At 44.7% G+C, this 18,641-nt stretch overlaps 1 protein-coding gene across 1 annotated transcript in view; it reads right to left on the bottom strand.

Moving 5' to 3' along the window:
* Positions 1-18,641, bottom strand: part of Dnah9 (dynein axonemal heavy chain 9) — a 354,060-nt gene that overhangs the window by 83,667 nt on the left and 251,752 nt on the right. Inside the window, 3 exon segments of the mRNA XM_052756894.1 lie at positions 255-443; positions 3,803-3,922; positions 13,138-13,563. Of these exon segments, the coding sequence (XP_052612854.1) occupies positions 255-443; positions 3,803-3,922; positions 13,138-13,563 (735 nt within the window).

The following is an 18,641-nucleotide window of genomic DNA, read 5'->3' as shown; positions in this document are numbered from 1 at the left end:
GAGCTTGGAGAACCAGACCACGGAGTTCCCATGAGAACCCCTTTAAGGCATGGTTCTAGGTGGACCAGAGGACAGAGGACCATATAACGCCTAGCAGTGGAGAGGATATGAGTGTGTATGTATCCCATGCCTGACACTCAGGTGGGAGTGTCAGTGCATACGCAAGGAGTACTGGAAGGTTTGGGTTATGATGGTCACATGATCTCAGTGGTACACACAGGCTGACAGTCAGGACAAATTCAGGCCGTACGTACTTTCAGCTGGCTCAGATAGGGTTTCCAGGTCCCATCCATGAGGCTCTTTCGGTATTTTTTGGTAAAGAAGCCCAAGTAGGAGACGAAAGCTGTAGTGAGAAGAATGTCTCCACATAATGTCCTTTCCTGCTGTTTGAAGTTCTGCACAGCCTCGGCCCACCTGATGTTTTCAGAAGCGAGTCCTCCAACCTACCAAGGGCAGAAAGGAGAGAGAAGCATCAGATGGAGCCCACAGAGCCATGTATTTAGTCAAGGAGGTCACACGCCATATGTCCACAGCACGAAGTCCCAGTAAACCATTGTGCGTCCTTCTCCACCATGCGGCCCTTTCCATCAGCCATGTCCTGGCTGCAGGTGACACTCCAGCACACAAGCCCCTACTCTGTGTTGTACAACACATGGACTGTGCGATGATAACAGATTCTGGATGCCAGCTGCAGGGCTCTGCCCTTTCTACATGTGGAGATGGCTCCACCAATTCCATGGGTTGGTGTGAGGACCGAAGATGTTCATGCGTGTTACCACTCAGCATAGTGTGTGGTCTGTAGGACACATTAGAAAATTAGACTTTTCTTCTTTCTTCTCCCTAAGTGTTGAGATATGAAAATAAAGTCAAGTCCATGTGCCCTGAACAGTTTTCCAGTGGGTGGGAAGATAGAGGTGAATAAAGGCAGTGATAGGAGGTGTACACACGTGAGTGTGTACAAAGTGCCAGAGACTGCAGAACACATCTCCACTGGCCTGGTTCATATTTGGAAGATATCTCTTTCCTTGGGAGGAGATTGTCATACATTGTTAGAGCTAGCAGAGCAAGATGTGATTTGCCAACACAACGTGGCCCTGCCCCGTTCTTAGATTCGAACAGTGAAGTCCAAGTTTCCTTACAGAATCTCGGTTGGTGGAGATAGCAGTGGCTTCAGATACATCCAGTCCCGTAGCCTCTCATGGAAATGTATATGGCGAAGTCTCTATCTGATGGAGAAGGCTGTGCTGAGTTTTATAAGTCAGGTGAGGTGCTAGATGGGAGGCAGGCTAGCCAGATCTGGCTGATTTCTTGCATGTCAGCAGGGTCCCCTCTCTGAACCAAATTGTTTGGTGAAGTTGGTCATCTCAAGGTTTCGCAGCAGCCTGTCCCACCCATAACTGTGGCGACATATTTTCCTGCCTGACCTTGCATCCAAGCTGATAACAGGCTTTGAGACTGTTTGGGACTACATACTCAACATGCTGTCCTCCTATGTGCTCAGCCTGTTTAACTCTGACCTGCCTTTATGAGAATAATGTAACCAACCTCACCATGTTTTGCCCATTCCATGTAATCAGCTAAGCTAGTAATAACCTAATAGCCCAATAGTAATAACCTAAGCTAGTGCGTAGCTTTAATCTTAAATTATGTACTTCCATGCTCCTGACCCATAATATAGTATGCATATGTATATGCTGTGGTAATTATTTACTGAAAGCAAAACAACCTTAAAACAAATATCCCGTAAGTCCTGGAAGCAACATGTTATTGGTTGCTAAGATCTGTGTGGTTTTTGAGTGCTATCCTGGGTCAGTCATGGTCAGTACAGTAACTTCTTCCCTGTAAAACTCTGTTAAAGATTCCTGTTAAAAAATATTCCCCATTTAATTCCTGTATCATTAATTTCTGTTCAGTAAACACAGAGTCAAGTCCTTTGTTAGGGACAGACAGACAGCAGGTACAGGTGAGAGAAATACAGCAGACAGGTTCATGGTCTGTGGACCATGAACACGAGGCAGTGAAGACACGGGGAAAGAAGTGGAGAATTCATACATACGCTCATTCCTGGTCTAAACTACTCCAGGGGGAAATCTATTTTCTGTTTTAATGCAACATCAGAGTATATGGCAACTGTCACACATGTGGATTGGTGTCTTCACTAAGCCATTGCTTAGTCCAGTGGTGGCCACAACACATGGCTTAAGGAAATATGGCTGTAGCTGGAATAAGTGAGGAAAGGAATTTATTATCATTCTCTTGTCTGTGGTGAGGGTGGTGCTGTGAAGACCACAGAGTAAAGAGAAATCACTCTCGGTAGAAGCTGCTCTCTAGTCTCTGCAGCTGAATGTGAGAGAAATACGAGCCAGGAGGAATTTTAAAAAGCCACAAATTCTTTGACCTCTCATCAAAAGTGGATGCCGAAGTCAGGCATGGTGGCTCACATCCATAGTCCTAGGACTCTAACAGCTGAGGCAGGAAGACTGAGTTTGCAACCAGCCTAGAATACAGAGTGAGAGCCTATCTCAACAAATGACAACAACAACAACAACAAAGCCAAGACACAAGGCAAAAATAAGAGTTATCCATCTCCCTCCCCTTGACTTTGTAACTATTTAGATGGACTAAGGCAGAAGCGACAGACACTGCTAGATTTTGGCCCCAGGTTTTATGAGAGTGACACATTCTACTTCCTGTCTCTCGGCACACTCACTTGTAGAGTCCTGGGGTAGGATAGAACATCTCTCGAGGATGATGCTACTAGAGAGATTTCATGGAGACAGAATTCACCCTACTAGCCTTACCTGCTAAGGTACCGATCAGATGAAGGAAGTTATTCTGGACTCTCCAACCCAGCCCAGCCCCAGACGTGAATAACCCTGAATTCTCCAGGCATGGAGATAACACAGCAAGCTAAACTCTACCCAAAGCCCTGCCCCCACAAGACTGTGAAATATTGTAGAATGGTTACTGTGATATTTTTCTCTTCTAAAACAGGTTGGTTTATTGCATTCCTCTGAATGAAGAAGAAAAGTACCATTAGTCTGAATCTCATAAACACAGCCTGGATTGCGAAGCCCTCTAACACTGGATCCCAGCAAACCAATTCAGAAGACACAAAATGCCACTTCAACCCCTTCAGTACTTTCTTCTGAAGAAAGAACACACCCACCAATACCAGCTCTCTCCTACCCCAACCAAGGATGGCATATCTACACTTGCTCCCGAGTTAATTTTTTTTTTTTTTGGGGGGTGATTTGTTATATAGCAACAGACATGCTAAAATAAACACCTTTGTCCTGACATTTGGACTTGTTTTCTTAGGAAGGCCAAAGTCTACCCATCTCTCCACTATTTCCCTACGTGTACACACAGGTATGCACAAATAAGGTCACATCCAGAAATGTTCAGGGTCAGTCAGTTTCCCTCCTTTCTGCTTCTCAGTCCCTAATCTTGCACTTTATGGTCAAATATTACATGGCTAAGAACTCTGGAATTGACCCACAGAATGCCAGCTCTCTGGCCCAGGCATATCCAGGAAGCATGGCCACACAGCTGCTGTCTAGTAGGTCCAGCGTACCTGTCTGTCTAACTACCTCTTTACGACATCAGCTTTTTGACCAGAGATGACCAAGAAGCCACACTTCTCAGGTCACACAGTCCCTGCATCTCTGCACATTTTAATACCCCTCCCCCCACCCGCTCCTTCCCAAGGCCAGTCAAAGCTGCACTGAGCTGAGCTCATCCAGTCACACTTCTGGGCCACTTGACAAACTCTGCTAATGTAATTAGAGCTCAGGCTCACCAGACGGTTTGCAAGGGAGATGGTGCCTGCGGTCACTTCCGCTTCTTGCTGACACTTGAGTTTCTCTGCCGTTGCTTTCTCAAACTTGGCAGTGAGCTTGGCCAGGTTTTCATTAAGGTGCTGTGGAGGAAGGAACGCAAAGTTGGTCAGTAATTACACGCCACCTCTTAGTGCTTCCGAGATAAGGCTTCATGAGAAGAGGATTCTGAAGGGAATGCTGGGTAGGGGGAGGGAGGCCAAGAGACTAAGAACAACAAGGAAGAGGGGAGGAAAGGAAGCCAAATGAGGGGTGCTCTCAGGCAGCACCCCAGAGACAGCCTCAGCTTCTTCCTGCAGGGGGCGCCTGGGATGAAAGCCCAGAGATGTCTGATCAAAGCTGAGCGCTCCTAGTTTGTGTAAAGGCAATGAGGTGAGATGGGCATGGAGCAGAGCAAAGGGACAGAAAAAGTCCCACCTCTCCTTGGGCGGGGGAAGGGGTTTGGTGAGCTTACAAAGCACAGGTGTTGCTGTTGGAGGCAAAAGCACATCACAGCTGGAAAAGCAAGAATACAGCTGCAGGCCCCTGGGGGGGACTTGGGAGTGCCATCAACCAGATGTGCTGCACTAGGCTAAGGCTGGGCTGGCCTTCCTTTACTGGAACTTTTACTTAGCCCTCATCCATTTTCCATCATCATCATAAGGGCTGGATGTTTTTCAGAAAAGACATAGCTTCAATTTTCCTCTGAATTTATCAGGAATTAAGAAGGGAAACATGACACTTGTCACTTTCAGAGTGCATATTCACATAGGTGAAGACACAGGGACACACAGCAGATACTTCTGCAAACATCTGTGTCTGTGCGGTAACTAAAGTCCAGGCTGCTTTGCTGGCCCTTGCCAAGGTGTAAGATAGACAGATAGTGTCTGAGTTCACACTGCTAGCACTTTAAAAAGTAGCAGGCATCGGATTAATGATAGCAGACTGAACACACCCATCACCTTGTCTTCTTCCCAAGCAATCACTAAAGTGATTAGGAAGCAATTTCAACGGTCATCAGCTCCCTGCACCATGTGAATCAATGGGCATTACTCAGGGGTGGGAGAGTCAGTCCATCCAGCAGGATGGTGGAAGTCCACACCAATGGAGGTTTTGGGTGGCTGGAGAAGGGCAGAGGATGCTGTGGCTTCCATGGGTCACCACAAAAGCTATTTATCTTCAGAACCTCTATCAACTGGAGATTCTGGAAGTGTGACTGAGTGGGTAGTCAGAAGGAGAGCTAACTAGAAGCCTATTGGCACCCCAACAAGCATCTCTATCCAAATGTCCAATGCAGCATCACCATGAAGGAGAAACTCTGGCACTTCAGATGCATCCAGCATAGCTCATCTGATCTTAGAAATAAATCTTATCAGTCAGACCTGCCTCTTTATCTGCAGAGATAATACCAGCTTTTAAAAACTGCATCTTTAAATTGCTGACATTTTCATACTTATACACAGTGCACAGTGACTATATTCATTCTACCCTGTTATTCTCTCCATCCCCGCCATCCCTGCTAAGCCCCCTTCTCTCTGCTAGCCGCCCTCCAGCTTTCGTGTCTTTGCAGGTTCTCCATGGGCGATCACAGCTGCTGTGTGTTCATTAACGCAGTGGCCATGCCATCTTAGCTTCCTCCGAGACACCACAGACAGAAGATATCAGCAACTGCCTAGATGAACGTAAGCAACAAGAGGGAAGCTATGACCGGAGGGAAAGACAGGGCTCCCGATAGCAACAAGAACAGCACGAAGGGCCTTGGGACCAGGTCTCAGAGAGGTCCAAGATGGCTCAGCTACAAGGTCTTGGGACCAGTTCTCAGAAAGGTCCAAGATGGCTCGGCTACAACACGAGAACGGGAGTTTATTAAATGGAGGTGAGAACAAAACCACTGTTGGGAATCGCCCTTTTATTGTTAATGTAAACAAACAATAGCGATTGGAGTGTGGGTGAAAAAGAGGAACTTAGAAACCATGCACGGCTTCAGACATCTCCCAGTGAGCCTGTGAAAATGAACAGTGCCAGCAGGGTGAGGGAAAGCGGAGGACAAAGTTAGGAGGTTCAACATCTGATCTGCTTGTATTGCAGAAGATTACAAAGGAAATAGAAGAGAGATTGCCAAAGAAGAAAACAATAATATGTCAGGAGGGCTGAAGACAGTAGGTCTCCCCACGTCAGCATGAATAATATAAAAGAATGGGATATTAGAAACGTGTGATGGGAAAAAGAGGGAGCTGTATGGAGGTGGAGGGGTTTAAGTGAAGAAAGTCGGGGAGGGGATAGGGAAGACAAGAAGGTGGGCTTTATCTCAAACTAAGAAGGTATGGAAAAGCCATATGGAAACCTACTATTTTATAAGATTATTAAGTGTGTAATTTAAAAAGAGTTTGAAAGGAGATACCCTGCCTTGGGTGGGTAATGCTCCTCTGAGAAGGAAAATCAAAGTGCCAAGGTATGGGATGCCCTCTTAAGAGTCACTGATCAAGGAGGCCACAGGGGTCATCCCAAACAATGCGGGCCATTGCCACTTCTTTCTATTGCACACTAGAACTAGATGGTAACACCCTGGTGCTGAAGACACCATAAACTTTGTTGTCAGGATAAAAAGCATCAAGCTGTAACTGACCTGGAAGCTTCCTCCCTGCTGGCTAGCTTTCATAGTCCTAGAAGGTGCCAAGCAGGCTGCTGGGAGGGCAAAGTCACTAGTGCCTTTACCCAGCTGTGAACCTTTCAAACTACAACCATCACTGGCCAAAGAGGATGCACCTCTTGGTGCAATAATGCCATGGCTGCTATGGGGGTAACCAGCTGCCTTCACCACAGGAGGGAACTCATACCTTGGTCTATAAACCCGGCCCCAATTCCACGATGGAGGTGGTCATAGACTCTGTGTGGGGGAAACTACTGCTAAACGCACATGTTGTTAAATTGTCTTCTAAATATTTATGTTCATACTCATGGATTAAGCATGGTCAGAGAAGCTTCTGTTTGCCATGGGTAGTTGGTGGTCAACACACAGACTCTTAACTGGTCAAAGCACTGAAACTTAAGTGACTGTGGAGTATTCAGCCCTAAAAAGGGACATGGACAGCACTTCCTGTGGGGCTCAGGGCACATTGCAGAAGTGTGGTGTGTGTGTGTGTGTGTGTGTGTGTGTGTGTGTGTGTGTGTGTGTGTATGTGGTGTGGTGTATGTGGTGTGGTGTGGTGTGTGTGCATGCGTTGGTGCAGGGAGGCAGGAGAAGGGAGGCTATAAAAGCCAGAAGATGGGCAATCGTGCAGGGAAACGCTGGCTTCTGGACATGCCATGGTTGTTCTATTAAACTCAGAGCAGTTGTGGCTACCCGCACAGGATCTGTCTAAGACTGAGCCTGTTGTCCATCATTTTACCATGGATGAGAGAGAGGCCGATGAGGCTCCACCCTTCTCTGAGGGTCTATTGACAGTTAATGGTTCCTGGGGAGGAACTGTCCTTTTCTTCAACAATGTAGCCACTGGTAAGTTTCCCATGCCAATAAATCACCCCATCTATGCTCATGCAAGCAACCCTAGTTAAACTCAGTGGGATACACACACATATGCACACACAGAAGTAGGAGCAGGATTAGGAAGGTTTCAGTGGGAAAGAGAAAGCTAAGAAAGGTAATAAGCTATGTGTTAAAATGATCAGAATTCATCACATACATGTATGGAATTGTGAAGAAATAATAAAGAATGAAAGCTGAGTATATCAGTGCTGGGCATCAGGTGTTACGAATAAGAAGGTCAAAGGGCTTCTGGATAGGTGAGCCTCCCATGGGTCAGGAGGTTTGACAGTTCAGCAGGCTGCAGCAGAAAGCGTTCAGGGAGAGAAATGAACAGTTCAGATTTCCACATGCTGCAAAGTTCTAACTTGAGTTGGTTAGCAAAATAAATACATTACCAGACTGTAACTCTTCTGAAAATTGGCTTCTCCCTTACCACTTCACTTTCCTGAGAAAGTGACTTGAGGACGGAATACAGCAAAATAAAATAATAAACCAAGAAAGGAGGTGTTAAGAGGTTCAGACACCATTGAAAACAGCTCAAGAAATAAACCAGTGGTCCTTGCTTATCCTCAGCACTGACTGCAACTCTGAACTCCTCCGAACAAGGGAGGAAGATACTGGAGATAACGACCTGACGGAGCACCTGGCTTGGGGGAGAATGGATAAATAACAGCAGCCACACAAAAGGAAATCATGGATGCAATCCAAAAAAAGAAGATAGTAACTCTACGGGGGAAAAGAGGCAGTAAAAAAATTAAAAACGACCCAGGTTTCATTTCCAGCAGCTACATGGTGGATCACAACCAGCTGCAACTCCAGTTACAGGGGATTTGACAACCCTTGTCTGGTCCCTGAGGACAACTGGGTACATGTGCAGTGCACATATATACATGTAGGCAAGCATGCATAACACATAAAAATAATTTTTAAAAAGAAAATAAAATTACTGTGTATCACTTAGATCTATTGTGAACAATAGAGATGTTCACGTAATATCAATGGAAGTTACTGACTCTTTAAATTTTCATGAATCAGTCTATGGACAGAGACACTTAGTTTTGGTTACAGAAGCCAATGTAGCTAGTTTTGGCCATGGCAATCACAAAACAGAAATAATGTCATGACGACAGACATTGGGAGGGAGAGGATAAGAGAAGAACAAAAGTTTGGGATGATAGACAGCTTCATCCTGAAAGATGAGGCTCCCAGGAAGCCACCCCTACACAATGGAGCAAGAAATAAAAAGCACTGGCATCTAAAACTAGTTGTCATAAATTTTCTAGGAAGATGTCAAAATCAACAACTTAGACCAGTCAGATGCCTGAAGAAGACACAGGGAGTAGAAATATCAGCCTAGCGTTAAGAACAGAGCAAGGAGATATTGAGAACCAGCCAGTTAGGAGTCCAGCATTAGGCAACAGGTACTGATGGGCGGATGGTAAAATGCGACATGGCCATTCACTCCAATATGAAGACACTAGTTAATTGCAGGGCAGTGAATAATATAGGGGGAATCTTCTGGTTATGTGTATAATGGCCAGAAATCCTATTTCTATGTAAAATTTCTGATATGTTCAATATTAGCAATTGTCTGAGTCACTGTTCTACTGGAATGAAGAGATACTTTAACCACGACAACTCTTATAAAAGCAAGCATTTCATTGGGGGCTTGCTTAGAGTGTCAGAGGCTTAGTTCATTATCATCATGGCAGGGAGCATGGGGGCAAGCAGGTGTGGTGCTGGAGAAGTAACTGAAAGCTCTACATCTTGACCTGCAGGCAGCAGGGTGTGTGTGTGTGTGTGTGTGTGTGTGTGTGTGTGTGTGTGTGTGTGTGAGAGAGAGAGAGAGAGAGAGAGAGAGAGAGAGAGAGAGAGAGAGAGAGAGAGGTGGTGGTGGTATTGGGGGTGTAGGGGGAGACACTGGATGCCTGGCATGGGCTTTTGAAACCTCAAAGCCCACATCCAGTGACACACTTCCTCCACCAAGACTACACCTTCCAATCCTTCTCAAATAGTGCCACTCCCTGATGACTAATCATTCAAATATATGAGCCTATGGGGGCCATTCTTATTCAAACCACCACAACAACTATTCGCTCATATATTTGAATGCTTGGTCCCCAGTTGATGAACTATTTGGAAGTCTTTGGTAGTCTTTGAGGTTTCAAAAGCCCATGCCAGTCCCAGTCTCTCTCTCCCTTTCCCTCTGCATTGTACCTGCAGATCAGGATGCAAAGTTCTCAGCTGCTGCTCCAGCACCATGCCTATCTGCTCTCTGTCATGGCGAGCAGGTACTAACCCTCTGAAACCATAAGTAAGTCCTGGATTAAATGCTTCCTTTGATAAGAGTTGCCTTGGTCATGGTGTCTCTTCACAGTAATAGAATATTAACTAGGACAGCAACTTCTTAAGTCATCTGCAAATATGAGATCTAGGCCCAAGGAGACAGGTCAGCTCTGAGATGGCCTTCACTGGGCAAAGCAGATCAAAGAATTAAAATAGGATGTTGTTTCTTATGAGGACCTTTCTCTACTATTTGATATTTTCCCTGCTCTACGATAATTTCCAACTTGTTCCTATTGCTATTTTGCTTTATAAATTGTAATATCAATACATGTTTATTGCAGAAAATGAAAATGAGATGACCAAACAAAAGCCATCCAAAATCTACCACTTAGAGACCAAACATAGTCAACAAAGCAAGTGTGTATATGTGTACAAGTGTACATGTTTTAAAGTGTGTATATACACGTGTGAAAGGAGAAGGCTATAGTGACCTCAGCAGCACCTGGAGAGGCATCTCCTTGGTCCAGGTGAGCCTCCATGGAAAGGATGGGTTCTCTTTCTCTCTGATGTAGTAGTTAAGTATGCGGTCATGTTCTTGGGATGTTAATAGGTGAATGTATAAGCATAGGAAGGAGAGGAGGTTGTTAAAAGCAGAAAATATTTTGGCAGAAAAGAAACATTTCCTATGGTAGCCAAGTGTTCTTAAATATTCTTCTTGCATTCCCAGGTTGAGTGGGCCCATAGTATGAATTTGGCTCCTGGAAAGGTATAAACATTTAAAAAACATCCCCTCTGGACCAAATGTTCCTTTAGTTAAAATAACTTGAGTAAAAAAGTCTTTTAAAATTCAGTTCTTTACACTTTTCTGGGAGAGACTGAACAATATGAAAATTATTAGGAAGTCCTCCCCCCCCCAAAAAAAAAGTGGCAGCAGGGCTGCTTAAGGTATGTTGTACTAATGGAAGGCTGGTTATGGCCATTACCACCTCTTCTAAGGAAATGGTCCAAGAACACCCAGGTTTACAAAGCAGGTATTTAGAGGAGATTAGTTTCTTCACCAAAGTTATTATTGTTATTTATTAAGATGCTATGGATTGAGCATCTTAAAGATGTTAGCATTGAGCCCCAGCCCCTCAAGGATTTGCGATACACAGAGAGACTGCTTGCAATGATCTTCCACTGAGAGCCTTCATGTGCCTATTTTCATCTGACCGTCGATAAACCCATCCTGCACGAGATGTGCATGCAGCACATCTACAATCCTACTTGTCAGTCTGTGAAACCTGCTTTATCATTGCCAGGCGTTCGCAGCAAGAATCTTGTTTGCCTGGGATGCATGTGGAGGAAATAGATATCCAGAACGTTGTTTGGCTTATGCTGGATCCTGGCAATAACTGAACTCATGCCCGTGGCTGGATGTGTGTGTGTGTGACTGACAGCGTTGGAAGCAAGGTGGGGGTGGGTTAGGGGGGAGCAGCAACAGTGAGGATCACGGTCCCCAAGGCCCTTCTTGCTGTTCTCTTTGTCACAGGCTGCCTCTGGCTCATGCTCCACGCATGGTTGTCTTCCATCCCCAGGCTAATCCCCTGAGGCAGGTACTGTTATCCTGTCTACTTCCCTTCAGGGAACTGAAGTTTGGGCCCACTGAAGACACAAGAAATAAATATCCCAGCTGAGATTGAAGTCAAGGTCTGTTGAGATGGACGCATCACTTATTTATTTTTAAAATTTTAATCATTTTTTCATGTAATATATTTTGATCATATTCTTTCCCCTCCCCTAACTCCTCTCGGGTTCTTCTTACCTCTCCACCCAAGCCAACTTCATCTTCTTTTTCTCTGTCTCACTCTCTTGGAAAAAAGCAAACCAGGGAAAACAACAATAACAAAACCCAGTAGGATAAAAAAATAGCAAAAAAAAAAAGTAGACAAAATAAAACATGAGTCCATTTTCTGTTGGCCAACTATTTCTGGGCTTTTGTACCGCCCTGGATTATGGCTGTCATATCCAGTGACACTCCACTGGAGAAAACCGGTTTTTCCTTTCCCAGCAGGTATCCATTGGGAATAGCTTCCTGGTTAGGGGTGGGACTTTGTGGAGAAGGGCAGATTTTTTTTTTTTTTTTTTTTTTTTTTTTGGTTTTTCGAGACAGGGTTTCTCTGTGTAGCTTTGCACCTTTCCTGGAACTCACTTGGTAGCCCAGGCTGGCCTTGAACTCACAGAGATCCGCCTGCCTCTGCCTTCCGAGTGCTGGGATTAAAGGCGTGCGCAACCACCGCCGGCGTGGGCAGATTTTTAACTATGCTATTTTAAAGATGACTACCTCTCACTTTGCTAATTTTTAGTCTTCTTTTTGGCTGAGAGTCGAGCCTAGGGCATTATGTGTGCTAGGCAAGAGCTCTACCAAGCTGCCTGCTTGCTACTAAGTCAGTTAGTATCCATTTCAATGGTAAAAGTGAAATTCAAAGGCAATCCTCTCTCTAGAACAGTGGTTCTCAGCCTTCCTAATGCTGAGTCCCTTTAATACAGTTCCTCATGTTGTGGTGATCCCCCAACCTTAAAATTATTTCCATTGTTACTTCGTAACTGTAATTTTGCTACTGTTATGAATTGTAATGTAAACAGCTGATATGCAGGATATCTGGAATGTAACCCCTGTGAAAGGATCATTCAACCCCCAGGTAGAGAACCATTGCTCTAGTAGGTGTAATCCCAAGGTCACAACAACCCTTCACACCTGAGTGAAACAGACTAATGATGTATAGTGTTTATAAATGCCAACAAGCCTCAGATGGAGCAAGGACCACTATAACCCACAACATACTACTTATTTACTTAATCTCTTTATGTAGACCAGGCTGGCCTCAGACTCAGGATACTAATCCTCAGTCTCCTGAGTGCTGGTACTCCATCATGATGACTTGTTTTTAAAACTTCCATAGAAAAATGACCATCTTACACATCGCTCCCACATCTTCACACTGCAGGAAGTGAGACAGACTGACAACTCGTCAGAATTGGAAATAATGGGTAGAAAAGGTAACAATAAGACAGCTCCAACCTACATTTCAAGGGAGAAAAATATCTCAATGCCGTAACCTTTTGTTCTTTACTATCAAAAGTACAATAGCATTTAATTCCTATTTGACTGATGCGGGAGCAGCTGAGACTCCATTGATCCTGTTCTTAGTCTGCTGTGTGTCTCTGGGACTCTTCTTTCCTCATAGGAGAGTAATATGCATTTCCCCTCCCCTCCCCTCCCCATCCCCCCCCCCCTTTTTTTTTTCCCAGAGCAATGTACCAACTGCCCAGTGGGTTTTTCTTGTCTGGTCTATGTGTGTTGGAAAAAGAAATGGAAAAACTGTCCCAGTTGAAAGGGGGTGAAATTTTGCATGAGCATTTGGTTTCTCCTTAGGCATCATGTTGTCAGGCTCTGGTGGTGGCCAGGGGTTGCTGTGTATTCTATAGGTTGACAGTGTTGGGCAGGAGGGTTCTAAGTTCACTTACAGTGATCTTGGCTTTGATGGCTGCCAGTTTCTCCTGGGCAGCTGTGAGGTCCGAGGTGGCTTTGTTCAAAGCCTGGCGCTTTGGTTCCACATCACAGAAGACCTCGTAGAACCTCACAATGTTTATGACCCAAGAGCAGAGGCCTGCAGCTGCATAGGACTTGGTGGCCACCAACTCTGGGTTGAATGCAGGGTCTTGCAGATAGGGCCTGATGGCTTTGAGGCAATTCTCATGAATGTTTTCCTTGTCAAAGTGGATTAGGGAATCCAGGAAGCTGTCCACCTTAGCCATGGCGATCTTGGCAGCCTTCCAGCTGCGGTCCTTGGGCACCTTGCCCCCTGGGGCCATGAGTACCATCACTGCAGCACTGACATTGCTGACGGCCAGAGGTGGGGAACCAAATGTCTTCAGCTCTGTCAGGTTGGTCTGAGAAGAGAGGAGGAGGTTGTTAGAGGAAAATGGATGAGTTCTCTTTGTCCTGGGCCGCTAATGGAGTTAGGCTGTGGGGTGATCAATCTGAAAGAGCTGCTTTGAAGCCTGCAGCAGCCCTCTGAATTTTAAATATCATGACTCATCAAAGGGGAAGCAAAGTGACTCCCCAGTGGCTGCAGACTTCCCTGAATGGTTACCCGAGACTCAGCTATGTTCTTCCAGCACTAAGTGACTTACAGCCCATTAGAAACACACTATTATTTCACATCTAGCTGAGAAAGAAAAGGATGCCAATACACTCTGAAACATGCAGCATGACATGAATAAAAGATAAGGTTATTATAAATTAATTTCCATCTTGAATTGAAGAGGATAGCACTGAAACTCAACTGGTTTTTTTTTTTTCTTTTAATTAAACTGCTTTCTTCCCTGAGCTCATTCTAAATACACTTGACTGTCCTGAATGCGCAGTGGTATTTTTGCCAAGAAATAATTCAGACAGAAAGCCAGGAGTGGCTTGAGAGTCAGCTGCCTCTGACTGGTCTCAGGTGTGTCCTTTGCTACAGAAAGAAGTTGACCTTGATCTCAGGCCTCAGTGTCCTCATCTGTAACCCAGAAGTGTTGACTCTGACACTTAAGTTTCCCAGCTCTCGGTGCCCTCCTCTAGAACCTGGAATCGGGGCATCAATAATCTGGACATGAAATTGTGGCTGCCAGGGAGGAACATGTGGAGTTGATTCAAGGGAAGCTGTAACACCCACTGAGAAAGACCCGCAAGCTTGTTTTTTGCAAGGGTGACTTTTAAGGTGGGTGGGGAGGATCTTATTTCAAAGTTGAAGATCTACAAAATAACTTGAACTACTCTTGAGCCTGGAAATCCAGTAAAGGGGATCAGTCTGGCACCTGAAAGAGGTGGGGTGGGGTGGGGTAGATGCTCCATTTACTTTTTTTTCAGATTAAAAAAATGCTTTTAATTGAAATATAATTTTTTTTAAATTTTTTTATTTATTATGTGATAATTACATCACTTCCTCCTTTCCTTTCCTCCCTCTGGCCTCTCTCAGTTATCTTCCCACGGACCCCTCCCACAATCCCCCTCAAGTTGATATCCTCTTTTTCTTTTATTATATTTGTGTATGTGTGTGAGCATGTAAACACAAATATATATAAATAGAACCTGCTGATGAGCCGCCTCCCCCTTATTGGTTGTCCAGTCCAGAGTGGCCAGCCTTAAAACCATATACACACAAACACCCAAAATGGACTCAATAGTTTACATTCACTCTTGAACTCTTTTCCTATTTGATCATGACATTCTGTCAGTGGCAGGAGTAAAGCACAGCACAAATGTGAGTGGGTGCTAGCGCGGGTGGGGACATGTCTTGAGGAGATGAGGGAGGGTACAGGAAGGAATCACAAACTGGAACAAGAATCTTCACCATCTAAACTAGTGAATTAGACAGAGTCAGTGGATGGAATTAACAGAAAACATGTCTAAAGATATAGGAGGTGCATAACCCAGTCTTATTCCGTTACGATTTCAATGGAGTTCATTCCAACCCTTTTCCTATCCATATATGTCTACCAGTCAATGGTGACTGTGTTTGTCTGGGAGACGAAACCCCACTGGAGTTGAGCTGGGCTTTCTTTTATGGCTCCCTTGTCTAGAAAGCATGGGGAGTGGGGCAAAGAACAGCAATCCTCATGCTGAGTGTTCACAGGGAACTCTGGTTCTTGCTTCTGGGTCTCCCTGTGGAGTTCACGTCTGCATATTGATTTTCTCATGTTGCAAGGCACTTGGTCCAACTCTCTGCCCCTGGGACTCTGTCTCCCTTTCTCTTTCAGATTACAAATATTTCCTGCTGGGACTTGGAAATGTCCTTGAAAGTATACTGCTGGGTTCCAAAGGTGGCACTGTCTATTACACAGTGATTTGGCTCTTTAAGAAGCATAATGGGAAGCACCTGGTTTAACAGGGGTGTGGCCTCTCGAAGAGGCTCCTGGGATTCAGGCCTCTTCTCTTCTTTGGCTGGAGGTATAAACACTAGTTCCTACAATGATGCAACACCCTTGACAGAGACCTGATCTTGGTCATGAGCCACCAGAACCATAAACCTGAACAAATCTGTATTTACTATAGGCAGCCAGTGTGAGGTATTTTTATAGCACCTCAACACTGACTAGTACACTTTCTTTGGCAGGGGGATTGGCTTATGAAGCCATTTCTATCTCAGGAGCTCTATAAGAACCTTTGTGGACTGGAGAGATGGCTCAGCAGTTAAGAGCACTGGCTGCTCTTCCAGAGGACCCAGGTTCAATTCTCAGCACCCACATGGCAGCTCACAACTGTCTGTGACTTCAGTTCTAGGAGATCTGACACCTTCACACCAATGCACACAAAATAAAGTTAAATAAAATTATTAAAAAAAAAGAACCTTTGTTCCCAAGATGTTTTCATGACTGATGTCACCCCATCCCTTAAGATCTTAATTTAAACATTCTTGACCCAGAGAGATTCTACCCACCAGCCTCTTCTTTATCTTTTCCTATCTCAGTATTGTGGTGATATTGTGTCCCCCAGTACATTGTGCACCCCAATAAACTTACCTGGGGGTCAGAGAACAGAACAGCCACTATATTAAACATAGGTTTAGGCAGTAGTAGCACATGCCTTTAATCCTAGCATTCCGGAGGCAGAGATCTGTCTGGATCTCTGAGTTCAAGCCACACTGGAAACAGCAATGCATGGTGACACACACCTTTAATCCCAGGAAGTGATGGCAGGAAGCAGAAAGGCATATAAGGCATGAGGACCAGGAACTTTTAAGCTTTTAGCTTTTAGCAGCAGTTCAGCTGAGATCCATTTGGGTGAGGACTCAGAAGCTTTCAGTTTGAAGAAACAAGATCAACTGAGGAATTGGCAAGGTGAGGTTGGCTATGGCTTGTTCTGTTTCTCCGATCTTTCAGTGCTCACCCCAATACCTGGCTCCAGGTTTGTTTTTATTAATAAGACCTTTTAAGATTCGAGCTACACAGTATTATGGTGATTTTCTTCAGAAAACTTACTGTAATCTGAAATGATTATCATTTCTTCCTAGCTGATCCACTATAATCTTCCTCATGAGAACAGGGACCCCTGTTGAACTTTTAAGAACCTGGTTTCCTCTGCTCAGAAGAAACTTCTCTAGCAGACATTCATCTAATTGGACATAGAATGGTTGAATGGGGTGAGTGAGTGATGGCAGCTTGGCTCACATCCTTAGCTTTGCAAGCAGAAGGGAACACGCTTTTTCTCCAACAAGAAGTCAACACTTGAAAATGACAAGGAGAAGATCTTGTCTAGTTAGGCAGAGGTCTTAAGCCAGCCACCACAGGGCAGACAATTCTAGTATAACTAGGAAGAACACAAGGTTGACAGGACCATTTCTCAGGAGGAAGTAGACACTATTTTCAGTGAACACACATTAGGAGCACTTGGCTGCACTCTACTTCTGTCTCATACGACAGATGAGAGGAATCCATCTCTCTCTGGGGCACTGGGGCAGGAGTCAAACATCATTAGAGTACTGTAAATACTGCTACAGAACTGTTAACGTTAATGTTTGTTAATGCTAACGACAGGCCTTTATTATAAGCACCTCCTTTTCTTTGGGGTGTGTGTGTGTGTGTGTGTGTGTGTGTGTGTGTGTGTGTAATTTCAATTAAACTTGGCTGAGTGCTTAGACCTTGATTTTCTTGCCTTTTGTATCTTTAAGTCAGTGGAGGAAAATATTTGTAATCCTCACCACTATGGCATCAGAAACCCGGCCCTTCATTTGGAGAAATGACTGCTGTGGTTGCTGTAAACCTTCTTGCAGCACCCCCTTTCTGACTAAGCGAGCTATGTCACCTTCTGTATCACAGAAACCATCTGGCCCCTTCACCTTCCCTCCCCAGCTGCCTGCCCTGCACTCTGTTTCTCTGTTCCACATTTTCCCTCATAGCATCTGTTAGGTTTTACTACTTTGGATAAAATAGCATTATTTGGCTCATTCTGCTAGACTCTAAGTTTCCCAGAAGTAGGAATCTTACTTCATCCCTGCCTAGCACACAAAGGGAAATCAATAAATTTTTGTTAAATGAATGATTGGATAAATAAAAAAATCAATGTATATGCCTATCCTTGGATTAAATAAATATTTATTTTGGATGTGTCAGGCATGGTTTTGAGTGTTAAAGCTGGGGGATGAGTTAAATAAGAAAACCAAAATCCTATCACTCATTCAAGTGAATAAAACAATGAAGAGATAAGTCTGATTATTATATTTTAAAACATTTTTTTAAAGATTTATTTATTTATTATGTATACAGCATGTATGACTGCAGGCCAGGCTCAGAGGTTAAGAGCACTGACTGCTCTTCCAGAGGTCCTGAGTTCAATTCCCAACATTTTTAACATTTGTCTGTGTATGTATGTGTATGGGTCCATGTGCCATGGTGCACATGCAGACAACATGTGAGAGTGAGTTCTGTCCTCCCACCATGTGGGTCCCAGGGATCAAACTTGGGTTCTCAGGCTTGGTAGCAAGTGTGTTTACCTACTGAGCCATCTTGCTGGCCCTTTCATAGTGAGAAAAACCACATATTCCAGTACTGATGGGACGTAGAATTGTTGGCATGTGAGGATTCCATTGTAGCTAAGGAGGTAGGTCTGGGAGGCCTGTTTGAAGCCCAACATTCCAGCCAAGATGTAAGGAGTGGGAAGGAACAGCTTTGCAGAGGTCTTTAGGAGATGGATGTCAGCTGATGAATCGGCAGATTGGAAGGTCATGGTAAGAACATGGACCCAGTAGCCACACTGGGCTGGGACTCAGACAGGTAATTTTTACTATCCTTCCTCCCCTCCATTGCAGTCTCTCTTATCTCACCCCTAGCCCTGTATCATCCTGTTTGCAGGTGCCCCTACTCTCACCATACCTCCATTCCCTGAGGACTCGGCCAGCTTAGCTCCACCAAGCTGACCCTCTTGGCCCTCCCACACAGACCATCCTCACTCCTTGTATTAGCCTTTAATACACAGAAACACTTTCTAC

The sequence above is a fragment of the Peromyscus californicus genome, unplaced genomic scaffold (genome assembly GCF_007827085.1).
Source record: "Peromyscus californicus insignis strain IS unplaced genomic scaffold, ASM782708v3 Scaffold_3__1_contigs__length_106647218, whole genome shotgun sequence".
Lineage (NCBI taxonomy): Eukaryota > Metazoa > Chordata > Mammalia > Rodentia > Cricetidae > Peromyscus > Peromyscus californicus.
The sequence above is the reverse complement of the archived record's forward strand: the minus strand, read 5'-3'. Positions and strand labels throughout refer to the sequence as shown.